At 33.5% G+C, this 17306-nt stretch overlaps 1 protein-coding gene across 5 annotated transcripts in view; it reads right to left on the bottom strand.

The window, feature by feature from the left end:
* LOC140434712 (diacylglycerol kinase theta) overlaps nt 1-17306 on the bottom strand; it is a 495511-nt gene that overhangs the window by 174481 nt on the left and 303724 nt on the right. For all 5 annotated transcript variants that reach the window (XM_072523170.1, XM_072523171.1, XM_072523173.1 and 2 more), the window contains 2 exons: nt 15386-15638; nt 182-375 (listed from right to left, as the gene is read on the bottom strand). In XM_072523170.1, coding sequence (XP_072379271.1) covers nt 182-375; nt 15386-15638 — 447 coding nt within the window. The remainder of the gene's footprint in view (nt 1-181; nt 376-15385; nt 15639-17306) is intronic.

The raw sequence follows: 17306 nt of genomic DNA, 5'->3' as shown, positions 1-17306 counted from the left end.
ATTTTGACTTCAAATAGTTTTCTCATACAATATTTCATATTATTCTTGTATACTAATATTACTTTTATTCAATTAATGTCTCATTAGAAATAATTAATTTTAATTTATAAAATCACAACCATACTTTTATTCAACTGTATGCGGTTCTACGTAATATAAATTAGAATAATCAAATATATACCTCCTCTATCCAGTAGGACTTCGCTGCATCGATAATCTTCGGCATGGCTGTCTTCTAACCCAAAACGATTAAGAGCGTCGCTGATGAGATCACCAACATTTGTGTTAGAATCTACAGGCACGGTGCAGTATGCCTGAGATACTTGTAACTTACCGGGATATACCCGAACTTCGCCAGCGTCGTTGTCCCTGTCCCTATAATAACAAAATCATAATATAATATCTACAGCCCGTGCTACATTCTATATATTATACAGGGTGGTGCTTAAGTAATTGTACAAAAAGAAACAGTAGATTCTACACTTTAAAATATTACGATTTAAGCCGAATTGCTTTAATAAAATGTTGATATTAAGAAAGATACAGGGTGTTAAAGTGCAAATTAAAAATTTTATTTTTCGCTATAACTTTCATGTTTGTAAACATTTATGTATAAAAATTTACAAATGGGTACTTTGAATATGAGAAATTATAATTTGATGCACACTTTGATGTAACTGATAGAGATCGCCACATATGCCACATATGTGGTATAAACTTGCACTTTTTTGCTCTTTTTCTTTTTTTTTTCTTCCATACATCAAAGGTGTCACTGACAAAATCGACAAAATTCTCAAACCAAGAGGAATAAAAACAATATCTACCCCCCAACAAAAACCTTCATCTCTTGTCCGATCAATCAAAGACAATATTCCAAATGAACAGCACGGAGTTTATGAAATTCATTGTGCAGACTGTCCCCGATCCTATATATGCCAAACAAATCGTAGAATCCAAAATAGGATTTATGAACATTCCATTTCTGTTCGCAATTCCGATTCAATTTCAGCTCTCGGTCATCACTATCTTCATACAGGTAACAAAATTGATTTTGAAAACTCCAGAATCATAGCCCCCATCCGCTTCTATAAACCAAGAATTATCCGAGAAGCCATAGAAATAGAAAAAAGGCCAAATTGCCTTAATAAAAGAGATGACGCCATACGGTTACCTTCTACATGGAGACCTCTCATAAAGAAAATATCGCCCCCTCCATCCTCGAATCAAAATCCCACTGTCAGAGATGTTCGCGACAACTCTCGCGCGAATCCCCACCCTAACCCTTACCTGGGTCACGTCACCATCGACAGTATAAATGAACCGTCCCCTGGTCCTAGTCGTAGTAGTGAAGTGACTAGTGAGTGTAGTAATGTCTGGGGCTCGGGAGACTGAGACCTCGGAAGCCCTGAAGAAGACATCAGAGAGGATGTCGAAAGCTCGGCCCAATGGATATCAACGCGGTTCAACCCGGAAGACTGGTGAGTTTAATATTAATTTTTATAATAGTATTAATCTTTATGGTGCCACAACAACCATAAGTCTACATTCAGCAACTAATAAAATAAAGATAAAAAGGGGAGTCAGGCAAGGTGATACCATGTCACCAAAGCTGTTCATTACCGTTCTTGAGTATGCATTTAAAAGACTAACATGGCAACAGAAAGGAATATCCATCGATGGAGAAAGTTTAAACCATCTATGTTTTGCGGACGATATCGTGCTTCTGGCAGATAATCTGGGAGAGATTAAAGACATGCTCCAAGACCTGAATGACATACTACAAGAAACTGGGCTGGAGATAAATTTCGAGAAAACCAAAATGATGACCAATATGGTTCCCAGCGAAGAGATACAGATCAATAACAACAATGTAGAATTAATCGATAAATACACATACTTGGGTCATGAAATTAGAATAACCAGAGACAACCAAACCTGTGAGCTAAATAGACGAATCACGTTGGGATGGGCGGCATAGGGAAGGATGAGACACATTTTTAAAACAAATACCCCAATTCACCTGAAAAGGAAGGCATTTAATCAATGCATCTTACCAGTCTTCACCTACGGAGCAGAGACCCTAACTTTAACGAAAGCTACTGCCGAAAAACTGAGGGTAACACAAAGGCGAATGGAGAGATCAATGCTGGGCCTGACCTTGAAAGATCGCGTGAGAAATGAGGAGAAACGCCGATGAACTGGCGTAGACGATATTATACTGCGAATCGATAAACAAAAGTGGAGGTGGGCTGGACATGTTGCTGGAATGGAAGACGGAAGATGGACGAAGAGATTATTGAAGTGGAGACCAAGAGCCGACAAGCGAAGTCGAGGCAGACCACCCACCCGATGGACCGACGACCTAAGGAGAATAGAAACAAACTGGATTGCAGCGTCCTCCAAACGTGAGAGATCACGTTTGGAGGAGGCCTATATCCAACAATGGATGTGAAAATGGGGCTGGATGATGATTAATCTTTAGCTCTAGGTTTAATCGTACTAATCGCGGAAATCTTTTCGAACATACATACATATATATATATATATATATATATATATATATATATATATATATATATATATATATATATATATATTAATTACCATTTAAATGAGAAAAAGCCCAATTAAAGGTTAAAGTAAGTTTATTGACGTTTCAATTTCCACTTCGGAAATTGTTCCCAAAATACAAAAATTACTAATGTCTGTATAGACATTATAATCATTATTTATACACATAATATTATAGACATTATCCTCTTGATAATAGCTATTATATAATAATCTGATCAACCCTAAATCTTTCTACCTTTTATTAAAGGTGTCAATGACAAGATAAGTAGAACTCTTAACATTCTAAACATGAAAACCATCTTCACTACTCACTCCAAGTTAGCCAATTTCATCAGATCCGTAAAAGACCAAATCCCAATGAAGACCATGGTGTCTACGAGATACATTGTTACAATTGCCCACTTACATACATAGGACAGACAAACCGACGAATCCATAACCGTTTTTACCAACATTTTATATCTGTCAAACATTCCGATACTATTTAAGCCCTAGCCCAACACCATATTCAGACAGGCCACAAAATATATTTCGAAAAAGCAAAAACCATTGCTCCCATCCGCTCTCTAAAATAGAGAATCATTCATAAAGCTATCGAAATTGAAAAACGGTCTAACAGCTTAAACGCGTGTGATGACGCTAAACGACTGCCAGCAACATGGTGACTGCAGCTTCAGCAACCCACCGCCACAACCTATCCCGCTCATACCGTTTCCGAGCATACTGAGAGTATAAAACCAGCTACGCAGCGTAGGACTGGTCGTCACTCGACACTGAGGAGGCAGGAGGCAGATTGAGACCTCAGTGCCGTTTGACGGTTCTTGTATTTCTACAGAAAACGATATTGGTACGTCACGAGTGAGGGCAGTAGGCTGATTGAGACCCTGAAGTCGAACGGAACCGTATCATTCTTGATAATGGCTCCAAAATGGGTGCCTAAACTTCGAATTTTAAATTCTTCCTCGAGAACTTGGTAATTTATATCATCATCATCATCATCATAGCTGGCTCGAAAATCCGTTGTGGATCTTGGCCTGCTCACAAAAGTCGCCACTCCTGTCGATTCCTGGCAACTTCCCTCCTTCTTTTAACCCTAAGAATCTGTAGGTCTTCTTCCACATCATCAATCCATCTCATTCGTGGTCGTTCTCTGCTTCTTGTGACCTCTGGTTTTGAAAATGTTAATTTCTTCGTGTATTCGTGATCTGACATCCTAGCAATGTGTCCAGCCCATCTAAGTCTCTGCACTTTAACGAATTTCACAATATCTGGATCGGTGTATAACTGATATAGTTCAAAGTTGTATCTTCGCCATAGCCCATTTTTATTAACGGCCCCAAAAATCTTTCTAAGAATTTTTCTCTCAAAAATACCAAGAAGTCTTTCATCATTTTAAGATAAGGTCCACGTTTCTGCCCCATATATCAAAACCGGTCTTATTAAGGTCTTGTATATATTAAGCTTTACTGCACGTTTTATATTTTTATTTTTTAAATGTTTCTGGAGACCGTGAACAGTTCTGTTTGCTATTGCTATGCGTCTTTTTATTTCGTCGCTTGTCGTGTTTGTTGCGTTTACTAGCGATTCAAGATATGTAAATTCTTTGACTTGCTCAAAGGCATTATTGTTAATTTGAATTCTCTGTTGGATATTTTGAGGGTTTTTAGAAACCAACATATACTTGGTCTTTTCCTCGTTTACCACAAGTTGTAATTCACTTGCTGCGTCCGCAAGCCTTGTAAAACACTGCACCACCATCTATTAAAAATAGTTCCATTCATTCTAATATTCAATTGTCTGATTGCCTTTTCCAAGGCAATAATAAAGAGGAGACACGCCAATGCGTCCCCCTGTCTTAGACCATAATTAATATCAAAGAACGTAGAGTTTTCTCCTTCAATTCTAACGCATGAGCTTACGTTTTGTATTGTTAGTTGGGTCAACTTAACTAACTTAGGTGGGATCCCAAAGTCAATTATTGCATTATATAATGCAGTTCTTTTCACACTATCATAGGCTGCTTTGAAGTCAATGAAGAGATGGTGTGTATCTATGTTATATTCTAGTGACTTTTCTAGAATCTGCCTGTGCTTGAATTTTATGTGTAGTTGATTTTCCAGTTGTGTAGTTGCAGTAAATCCGCATTGATATTGACCAACAATATCCTTTGTAAAATGTTTAAGTCTTTCAAATAATACATTGCCGAAGATTTTATACGCAGATGCTAATAGAGTAATGCCTCTATAGTTCTTACACTCCAGTTGATCACCCTTTTTATGCAACGGACATATTATTTCCTTCAGCCACTCTTCTGGTGCCCATTCATTCTGCCATATAAGTACTATTAGTTTATGGATTGCTGCAAACAGTTGATCACCACCTTTTTTTTTATAAATTTCCGATTTCATCGATTCCTGGGGTTTTATTGTATTGATTTCTGTAACAAAATATCTCGTATATTTGCCCATAGTTGGTTAATATCCTCTTCTTCTTCGAAGTTTTTTGTCCTTATTTGATCTTCTATTTGCTATCTGTATACATTTGCAGTGTCGGAATCTTTTAGTTTATTAATGTCGATTTTTTCTCTCCTTCTCCCGATCTCTTTTTTTAAATTGGATATTCTCTCTTTAAATCGTGCTTTAACTAAATAGTGATCACTATCTATGTTTGCTCCTCTAAAATACCTAACATCTAATCAGTTAGAGCAGTGTCTTGCATCGATGATTATATGATCTAATTGGTTAATCGTTTCATTATTAGGAGATTTTCAAGTTCCCTTATGTATATCTTTATGGGGAAATCGTGTTCCATCTGGTAATTTACTTAATTATATATTTATATTATATTTACATATGTATTTTATATTTATATATATTTATATGTATATATATATATATACAGTTGTAGTAATCTGAAAATTGCATATAGCACGAATAATCAGTGCAAAAAGAGGTTGTTCTGCTAACAGAGAGAGACCGAATATAGTATGAAATTAGTACCGATACGAGCTTGTTTTTAACACAAATTAGACTCAATTCTAGTTTTGTCAAAGTGACATTCAGTTTTGATAACGGAAACGTCAAATATACGTTTATTTTTTTACAAGTAATAATTCTGGTTTTATTCGCAAAAAAAACCTAATAAAGAAATTGATATTTCAAGTTAGGAAAATCGTAACCTTTACAACCGAACATAAAATTTAGATTATTAAATGGCATTCTTTTATGTTACCGTAGGACGATATAATCAGTAGGTTTTCGATTTCACTCGAAGGCCCTGTACCAACAAAATCCGCAATTCACAGCATTATTTATAAATTTGAAACTGCCATATGTCTAGCTGAAATCAATTTTCTCCGTAATAGCTACCTAATTTGAAGATAAACTGTTACTAGTACTAGCACTGTACGAAATATGGTGTTTGTGAGGATATGATGGAACGCACTAATCCTGACGAAAATTTTATGAAAAATCTTGTTTACACATGAGACGTCTTTTCCTTTAACTGGCCATCACAATTCATCTGTTACCGTAGGATACTCTACAGAAAATAGGCGCATAGTGTTCCTTACAAAACACAGTACCGTCAAAAAGTCAACGTGTGGGCTGGTATTTTAGGTAACAACGTAATTGGCAATTTTTTTATTGTGAGAACTTTGTAACGTCGTAAATACCTAGATCTCCTGAGTAATTACTTAATTCCAGCAGTTCGAGCATTACCTATTAATATGGATAAAATTTGGTTGCAACAAACGGCTATCCAGCTCACAATTCATGGGAGGTGTTAGATTTTTTAAACATTACCTTTTCAGATGTAATTATTAGTACAAAGGATATCATAAAAATGCCACCTCGCTCTCCTGATCTTGAACCTTTGGACCTTTTCGTATGGAGTTATGTGAAGCAACAAATTTACCGACATGAGTATGAACGTGCCGGAAATTAAGACCAATTATGTTAAAAAATCATTTTTTCATTGTATAATTGCCTTCTGAACACCCGAAGGCAATTATGCAATAGATTGGGCTACTGTTTGGCTAAACGTGGTGGACTTTTTGAATATTTAATTTAAAATAGTTTTAATGAAATTTATAAAATTCTTATTTTTTAGAATAAATTGTTTTAATTTATGCCGTTAAGAATTTATATTATTTTTTATAAATTAGGATTAAAGAAACTGTTGATTAAATCTAAGATATGAACTTGCGTTTAAATCTTGTAATCACATCAATAAAATATTTCCACAGACCATCTAAAAAATAAACTTTCTTTCGACACCAATGTACTTACAAGACTTCCTATAGTGCTTACGGGTCTATCACAGACATGTGGTTACATGTTATTCTCTCGGTACAAGTCTATATAATATTTTTTCTCAGTTCGTTGCTTTGTCTTAATGCTCTATATGTGTATATATATATATATATATATATATATATATATATATATATATATATATAATGTACAGGGTGTCAGAAACTCTCCTGACAAAGGAAAACCGGAGATTACTTACATAATTTTAAGACAATTTAACTCAATTTACATAGTCCGAAAATGCTTCCTATTTGAAGATGACCGTTCATAGGCATTCGTTTTGGGTAGGTCAACGAGTATTTTAACGTATAACTTTTTAATATGTAACTTTTAAGCATTTGTTATAATAGATTATTAAATTTTCAGATATTCTAGTACTAAAAGGTACTCTTAATTTAAGTCGGTAGAATACATCGTTTTCGAGAAAAATCGATTTGAAAATTTTTGGTTTTTTTGTTATGAAAGTTAAATTTATATTTTTTGCACTAGTAGGCTTTGAACTGTCAACAGAACTATAACCTACGTTTTTCATTGTCAAACTCTTGTCAGTTCGTGCAGTTTCTCTTTTAGTTTTTACTTTGTGACATTTAAACACAATAATTTTAATTCAATAAAAATGGTTTTTACTAATGAGGAATACGCTGAAAAATTTCCTGATTAAGAGCAACGAGTTTAGTGTTCCCAAAAAATAATGAAACAGTGCGACATAATAATGTAACAGCACATAAACATGTCACTTTAATGGAAGCTTAGGAAAATTTAGAAATTAGCGTTAGAAGACTATCTTTCATGTATTTCACAATTTCAAAATCCTCCGCAAGTTATATCCTTTTAGTTTACAAAGGTATAAGCACTGCTATAAGGAGATTGTCCTGCTTAAAAAATTTTCAAATCGATTTTTCTAGAAAACGGTGTATCATACAGACTTAAAGTAAAAGTACCTTTTAGTACTAGAATATCTAAAAATTTAATAATCTAGTGGCATAAATGCTTAAAAGTTACAGACCTAAAAGTTATGTGTTAAAATACTCGTTGACCTACCCAAAAACGCCTATGAACGGTACTAGAAATTCGCAATTAACCCTCTAACTGCAAGATTCTATAAATTATTCTGTATAGTTGGGAATTGTTTTTAAGTTTATTAATGTATTAGAAAAAGAATAGAAACTAGAAAAGCTATTGAAATGTAATTGTCAATTTTTGTTTGGCTTACAGGTAAAAACAGGTAAAGGAGTCCTCAGGGGACCCTTGTAGGTTTAAGTAAAAATAGCGTTTTATTCATTTAAATGGATTTTATTAAAATAAATTTAAAAACAAACGAAAAAGAATGTGTGTACACTATTTTTGATGGTGATAATTATAAAAACAGTTTTTGGATTAGGACAACATAAATGAAGATCACATTTGCTACACACACATTGAGTTTTCGACACTTTGCAAAATTTACATTTTTTTTACCACTCTCTTTGTTGAGCCAAAGTGGAAAGTGATCAATACCGTCGAAGAGAATGTAATCAAAGGATGTTTTGCATTTTTTCCAATGCCAGAAGTAGTTGGTTGCAGTGAGCTCGATTGTGATTTTGATGTTGAAGTTCGGCCAAGTACACGTTTTTCAGCAGCAATTTGTTCTCTGAATTCTAGTAGCTGCAACAACTTTTCATGTTCCGCTGAGATATTGCTCGAATCATTACATTTTTCAGCATGTATGGGACGGTACAAAATATAAGCGTTTGTTGCAGCCATGTCGATCAAGTGGTAGAAAATTCGAACGATTGCACTACGTGTGTTCGCTCTAATATGGTAGCGACCCATCAATCCATCCCTCAGATCGACTCCTCCCATATGTCTGTTGTATTCGCGAATGATCTGCGGACAGTTGACTTAGATGTATTTCTTTTTCTAGCGATCATATCATGGCACTTTTGCAATATGTTGATTTGGATTTGCTCTCAAAAACGGCTCAATGCCAACGTAAGACGATGCCAGCCGCACGTTCTGAGCCGGTATCATAAATTGTATTGAAATCAGTAAAAGTAAAGACGTATAGAAATTGTCGAAGTAAAGGATGTGATGAAAAAAACTGGGTACCTATGGTCTGTGACAAACGTACAACAACGTTTAATGTGCTTCCAAGATCGGGTGCGCCAGGAAGAATTATATTGTCGCCTGCACCATTGTACATTTCAAAACGATATGCGTAACTTTGAGAATTACAAAGCACAAACAGTTTGATGCCCCATTTGTGCAACTTATTTGGCATAAATTGACGAAGATGATGCTTGAGATTGGTCGAACGCATCTACTCATCAACACATAATCTAGCCGTCTTTGGAATTAAATCGAAACGATTGTTGACCTTATCAACCAATTTCCGGATGCAAAACAGTGGATCATAGCCTGGCTGACCTTTTCGAATGCGCTGCCTTTCATCTTGAAACGATGTGTTTCTTTATTTCCATAAACTTTTTTACAGGCATTGTATTCTGGATGGGGGAAAACGCGTTTTTGCTCCAGTAGTTCTTGAGATTAGGGTATCGATAAATCGACATGTACATCAACACTCCGATAAATCTCCGAATCACATTTTCTTGACGAGCTACTACGTTTACATGCAAGCGTATTGATCGCTTACGCCACGTTACCTTGGTAAATTGTTCCGAATCTTTTTTGATATCCTGAATAACTGAAATGAGAATAAAAATAGTACACTATTGCTAAAGTATGAGTATATAATTATTACCTCTCCCAGTAAAACCACCAATAGAAGACACACTGCCGTTGTAATTGTTGATGATGCAGCAGGTGCTTCTATGTCACTGATATTTAGCGACATATTCACGTTTCGAATAAATTAGTCGCTTATTTCACCTACTTGCATTTCACGGATACACTCTGTAATCATGTCATCTGAAGCAATCTCATCCGGCTCGTAATCTGGGTCGATGTCTGGATCATCATTGCTATAATCACCTTTTGACCAATCCGTTTCAACCCAGTCCATAAGTTCTTGGATTTCATTTTTTTTTTTCATTATCGACAAATTAACCTTTTTCTTTCTCCAGTTGTTGTTCCCTGTCATTCCCAGAAGCAAAATATACAAATAAGTGATGAAACATTAAGAAACAATAGCACAACAACACAACATGACAATCATAACAAAGTGAGACGAAACTTCACATAAACCGGCAAGGGGTCCCTCAGGAATCCTTTTTATTTTCGCTTCTAAAGCATACTCAGAATACTTGTTTTGTAATAATTCCAATATATAATGAATCTTGAAGCTCTAAACCACTCATAAAAAATGTTTTCACTAAATTCAGATTATTTGCAGTATCATAATTTAACTTCGAAAACATTTTTTAAATGAGAGATAAATAAATAATAAGCGAAGGGACCCTCAGTAACGTCTTACCAGTCAGAAGGTTAATGTAATCGATTCAACTCTGAACGATAAATAATCATACCAATATTTTTTTTTAAATAAAAGCGTTCTGGAGTTATTAAAAAAAAACTACTTACAAGGCGTCATCTTCAAAGAGCTTTAGCACCCTTAGAAGGCCATTTCGGTCTAGGTAGGTGAATTGGGTTAAATCGTCTTAAAATTATCTGAGGACTCGGCGGTTTTCGTTTGTCGGAAGAGTTTTTGGAGACCCTGTATATATTTAAAATGTAATCAACAGGTGAATTGCAGAAGTTTGATCGGTCAAATATTGGCAAATGAAAGACGTCACCTAGGTACTTCATTAGTTAACTAGAATACGTTTCGCTTTATTATTTTTTAAAATCATCCTCAGTCCTTTACAAAAAACGGGTGTGGCACTGCCGGTAGAAGTTACACTTCTATACACGCATTCGCCGTTACAAATTTATTTGGGAGTCAATCTGCACAATCATTACATATATAATGCTATAGGTAAGACATAGCAGAAAGAGAAACAGAATTAATAACAACTTACTAACAATTAATAAACAACATTTGACCTGTAATAGGAGTTAAATGAAGGATTGAATCAATATTTTGATGAAAATGTATATTTTTATTTTCATATACGTATGAAAGGAGTTGAATGCAAAAATTTCTTTACACATACTCTGCAGTAAAATTCATTGTTTATTTTGTTATTAATATAAAAATACAATGCACTGGCAACATAATTCAATATAATAATACAATACAAGTTAAAATGCAATATTCATAAGTATTTAAAAATGACAATAATATACATAAAAAAATACACTACAATACAGTGCAACATAATTCAATATAATAATACAATATAAATTAAAATGCAATAATCATAAGTATTTAAAAATGACAATAATATACATAACTTTTCTACTTACATGTTTAATTTACCATGTCATAATATTAATAAAAAAGTCCTCCCCGACTGCGAATCGAACCCCGGTCTCTCGCGTGACAGGCGGGGATACTGACTACTATACTACCGAGGACATGACACAAACGCATTTCAAAATTGACAGTTCTGGGTCATACAGTGATTTATTGAGATTATTATTTTGAAATACAAAAGACTAATATAATTATGAATATTTAATAAATAATACAAAACATATCACATAAATAATAATTTTAATAAATATTTTATTATATATATATATATATATATATATATATATATATATATATATATAATATTATATGTATATATAATATATGTAATATTAAATATATACACAAAAGGAACATTTTTATATTCGAGAGAGGAAGAGGGAGAAAATATATCTTCTGTCTCTCTGTTACTCATTATCTTACATATGTAATGATTTCACAGATTCACTCCCATACAAATTTCCAACGTGGAGCGCGCGTATAGAAATATAACTTCAAAAAGTAATGATACTAGAATTTAGAATATAAACGAACAGGGTTCATACCTACTTACAAAACAATTTGTAGGTTTTTATGATGTTATGAAAAACGCTGGATTTAAACTTTTACACAAACGAACGATCTAAAACATTTAAAACTTTTTTTTTTTTTCAACGACACTAGTACGTTTTTCAAAAGAACAAAACCCCTGCAATAAACTACACCCAAAATTGCCTTATTAAATGCATTTCCCGTGACGTGTAATCGTTTGTAATGTAAAATATTAAATTTTGCATTTTTTCATATATTTCAAATCACTCATAATTATTACCACAACTAATAATTGAAATTTTATGTCAGGTTTTAAAGATTGATCTCTAAAAATGGAAATTTTACTACAATTGGTCAACGAAAATGATCAATTTTATTGATCTCACGAGAATCGTAAAAAATGACAAAAATCGCGCTACGATAATTTATTTAACACCTTTAGAAAAACATTGATTTAGCGCAAGTAACTGACATGCAAGTTACATTTTTTATTTGAAACATTTTTTTCTACGGTGTACAGATTCCTGATAAATCGATTTTTTTTTGTATTTTTACCTTTCTGCGAGGGCGGTTTTAGAGGAAAGCCTGGGGGTAAAAGTGGTAAATTTTTTTGCATCTTTTTTCGGGTCCAAAAATTATTATTTTCTGCAAAATTCAGCTTGTTTGTATGATTTTTAGGGGTCAACTCTCTGACAACTGGACTATATGAAGGGCAAGGAGTTCTAAGAGAACTGTTGCTCTGTTTTTGGGCTTTAGTAAAGCGTTTAATACGATTGATCGACAGGCGCTCTACTGCAAGCTTAGCTGTATGGGGCAGTGCTCTAAAATGTTAAAAATTATCAGATGGCTCTTTACAGGAACATACTTTACAATTTGGAGAAGAGATGGTGCGTCACGGATGTTTAACTGTAATGTGGGGCTCAGGCAAGACTGCTTTATTAGTCAGCTGATCTTTGTGTTATTTATTAATCACCTACATGTTTTTCTAAGAGTGGGTGTTAATTTAAATGGGTTGATAAAATGAACTTTATCTTATACTGATGATTTGATGCTGCTAGTTTTACAAATTATAATTATTAAATTAAAAGACTATTTCAGGCTATAGAATGTCAAGATCAACATAGATAACTTAAAAATTTTGGTATTTAGACAAGAGAATCTAAATATTATAAAAAATTGGAAAATAAACATAGAGTTGGTGAAAATCTTTAACAATTATTGCTATTTGGGAGTGAAATTGACACTGCGACTATCTTTTAGTGCCCATTTTAAGAAAAAACAACGAACGACAAGGACAGTTATAAATACGGCTTGGCTAGAGCTAAGGCTAACATTCCATTATTATCTAAGGAAGGTTTGGGAATTTGCATAATTTAAGAAAGTTAAGGCAGCGAGAAGTCTTTTTTATAAAAAATTGCTTAATATCCTGAGTTACTGTGCAAATTACATGTCGGATTGAGAAACTAACAAGAACATACACACTCTGGGCTAAAATTAACCGCCCACCTTAAAAATGGGTAATTTTTGATTTCTTATATCTCCTAAACCTGTTGTCTGAGAACAGTATATTCTTCCATTCCGCCATAGTCCAGTTAGCATATTCTCGCGCAAAAAGAAGTCTAGCCCTACGGTGTTGTGGGAGCAGTTGTGGTGCGCGAGCTGGACGAAAAGCCCATAAGTTTATTTCTGACAGTCTTCTTGTAATCGTTTGTCTACTCACACTAACGTTTCTCACCTCAAAAAGAGACCTACGAGCTTCAGGAGCGGTGCAAAAGCGATTTCTCAATACTTTAGTGACAATGAAGTGGTCATCTCGAACTGAAGTGCATCGTTTTCGGCCTTGACCTGGCCTGCAGTTGTACGATCCTGTCTCCCGAAATCGTCTGATCGCATCTTGTTCCGTAGTTCTGGGTACATCAAGTATACCAGCGATATGACGTTGACTGAACCAGCATTAACTAAAGCCACTGCTCTAGCAGCATCAGTTGGAACGAGTGGCATTTTTAAAATCACAAACAATAAATAAGTAAGCACTAAAATTTCAACTTAAACAATATTCGCTCACAATGATATAAAATTACAATTTTAATTGTTAATTTTAATTACAAATTTAATTTTAATTACAAATTGTTCAAGAATTGTTATTAACACGAAAACAGATTTGCAACAATGTCGTACAACGACTATATGTCAAAAATTCTTCGATGACACAAATTTAGGAAACAATTTGTCACAGGTAATCTAAACAAAACAATAATAAAAGTGGTGGGGTTTAATTTTGCTGGTGAGTTAAATCGTCTGTATTGATGAAAAACATGGCTAGTTGTTAAACTACCTAACTATTGTATTATCCAACATAAGCGAATAAATCAAAAAGGAAAATGTTGAGAAAACATGAGACTATAGTTAGGTTTTAATTTCAATATTTTATAAATGCTAAACTATTCCACAGGGTGATGCAAACTTTAAGAAAAAAACACAGTTTAATTCGTACACCCGGTATACAATGAAAATTTATCTGTTTAGCAACCATATTATTATAACGATATTTTTAAGGAATAAGGCTATAACATATTAAAAAAAATCACTTAACTCGGACTACCAGTTTAGGAGATATAAGAAATCAAAAATTACCAATTTTTAAGGTGGCCGGTTAATTTTGGCCTAGAGTGTATATATATATTTACGATAAAATACATAAAAATTACGTGAAAAGAGGACAAGTGCATGAGGAAGGACGCCTACTAAAATTTCTTCTCCTTAAAATGATAAGAAATCATTCTGGATAATTCTGGTTGGAGAAACGAATGCAAAAACTAAAATGTGGGGAGAAGAATTTATCACATAATGAGAAATATGAATTTTTGGGTGGATAAGCTAGAACTAATAGTAAAAGTGATCCTTGATGAAATAAGGCAAGAATCATTAGAGAGGGATGACGAATAGTGTTTCTCCAATCACTATAAAGATAATTGATAAAGGTAAGAGTTGATATGGGTTATTCGATATTTAAGATTAAATGTGATGCACTATATCTTAATAATATACTTAGTAGAGAAAAGGATAGGAAACTGCGTACTTTGTATAATGGAAGGAAGGTGGGAGCCTCCATTTTATGGAGCAATGTCTGGTATTACTGATTAATTCAGATTTGATTGGTATAGGAAAGAAATATTGGAAAGGTAGGAATTGTTACAACTCATGAGAGGATTGGGATGATTTGGATTGGAAGGAACTAGTTAGATATGTAAAGGAAGCATGGCAGTTTAGCTATAATCTTGGAATTTAACTAGTAGCTTCATTGCATGCTAATATATCCATGATATGATGAATATTTATGGTGTCTGAAGTCATCATATAAATTTAAATTATCATATATAAATATTCTGTTTATTATTTGCTTATACTATTAATTAATTAAAGAGTTAAAATCTCATTTTTTTATTGTTACTGAAAAAAAAATGTTTTTATATTTTTTATATTCTGGTCAATCCCCAAGATTAAGTGTTATGGGGAAAATGTTTATTTTAATATAGAAAGATGTTATCTATATATAATCAAGCAGTAAAACATTTTTGAATTGAACTGAATTAAATTTGAATTAAATATATACCTGAATCTGAGAAAAACTGCTGGTCTTTTTCCTTCTTTCCTATGCAGGTTTAGTACAGGAGTTGGATCCTGCATTACTGCTTCATCCGGTGAATAAAGATCAGTTAGATGAAACGAATTTGGATCTTTCGTAATATGAAACGCCCGAAGTGCCTGCGTCAGGACTTGTCTCAAAGGTGCCTGTCTTGGAACTACAATGATTCTGAATATCCGTCTGCGCAAAGAGTTGTTCCCGTCATATACCTTAATTGCTTCTGAAATAAAAAATATTGTAATTTGTAAATAAGAAACGTAAAAAGTTCGTTCTTATAGTATTTTATTTTGATGTAGTCTGTAATTACTTTATAGCACAAACAAAAAGTACCCACATATTCTGCAACTTACTTTTACTCATTCTATTGATTCCGAATTGTTATTATTCAAAATATTATTAGTATCTCTTTTAATTGGGTACTGTTTATAGTGTGAAAAATGTTTCGTATGCATATTATATTCTGTTTAATAGACTTCAAGTTTTATTGAATTATCCAATAGTATCCATTTCTATCAAAACAATAATCCAACGCGTATTTTTTTCTTATTAAATATAATTCTTATTTCCTAAATATATATAACAATGTTTCGCGTACATTTTTACACATAATAGTAAAATTATCACCATACAAACCAAGATAGGGTTTTAAAACGTGAACAAAATTTGCCGATTTAAATGATTAGTTTTCTTAATATCTTCTTCTTTTGAATATTTACTCTCGAAAGACTACAGAGATATCATGTATCGGATCATGCTTCTCTATTCTTTTCTGTCTAGGGCTCTGCTACAGAAGCCTCATAGACCATAGCCAATAATTTTTATGCCTTAATCCATCGGGTGTTGGAGACTTATTATAATTAGGAAAGTGAATGTAACTACTTGATATTAATTGAGCACTGCCTAGTGTTAGCTACTTTGAGAACATAACATACAACTGTTCCTTCAGTGATTTAGAAAATATTTGACTACTGTTGTCTTAACAGATTAAACTCTTAGTTACTGAAGAATAAGGTTATTAGTCAATTTCAGCACGGCTTTTAGGAAGGTAAGTCTTCAAATATCGCAATGCATTCTTTTAGTGAGACTTTAACTAACCTATTGATGCGGATAAATACCTTGTCGGGATTTTTTGTGATCTCAGTAGGGGATTTGACTGTGCTGATCATAACTTACTCATTAAAAAATTAGCAAATATTGGAATAAAAGATAATTACCTTCACTAAATTCCGCTGTACAATTTACTCTATATGCAAATGACACTTCAATACTTATATCAGATAAATCATATTTTCTTTTTCTTACTACGCCCTCTCCTTTCGAATGTTAGTGATCCAAATGGCAATTGCAGCTTGGAAAACTGCTGCACAAAATATTTCTGCAGATAAGCAAAACTATCTCTTTGGGTCTTTCAGCAACGAGTTTACATATCACTTGAAAATAACGAACTCTTGTGTGATCTTAGTTATTGACTTTTCAAATTACTTAAATCTTAATGCCGATCAAATGTATGCTTTTTATTTCCACAACACAAAAAAACATCTTTTAGATGCCGAATTATCAAAATATTTTAAACAAATTAAAACAGTGCAATGCCTATAGTCTTTGGGTTTGTACGTTGATGAATGTCTCAATTGGAAAAGGCAATGCTACCCACTTCGGAACGTCAAAGGCATACTAACTGAAAAACAGCTAATCATACTGTAATATGCTCAGGTGAAGTCTCGTTTGCAGTATGACCTAATATTTTGGGGCACGTCTTGTAAATTCAGTGAAGTCTTTCTATCTCAAAAGAGAATAATCCGCTGTATTTCTGGTATTTCTAGAATAACTAGCTGTAAGAGTTATTTTATTAGATATAAATTTTTAACTGTACCGTCCTTATATAGTT

Source organism: Diabrotica undecimpunctata, chromosome 2 (genome assembly GCF_040954645.1).
Source record: "Diabrotica undecimpunctata isolate CICGRU chromosome 2, icDiaUnde3, whole genome shotgun sequence".
Classification (NCBI taxonomy): domain Eukaryota; kingdom Metazoa; phylum Arthropoda; class Insecta; order Coleoptera; family Chrysomelidae; genus Diabrotica; species Diabrotica undecimpunctata.
Note: the sequence above shows the minus strand (reverse complement) of the source record. Positions and strands in the feature narration are given on the sequence as shown.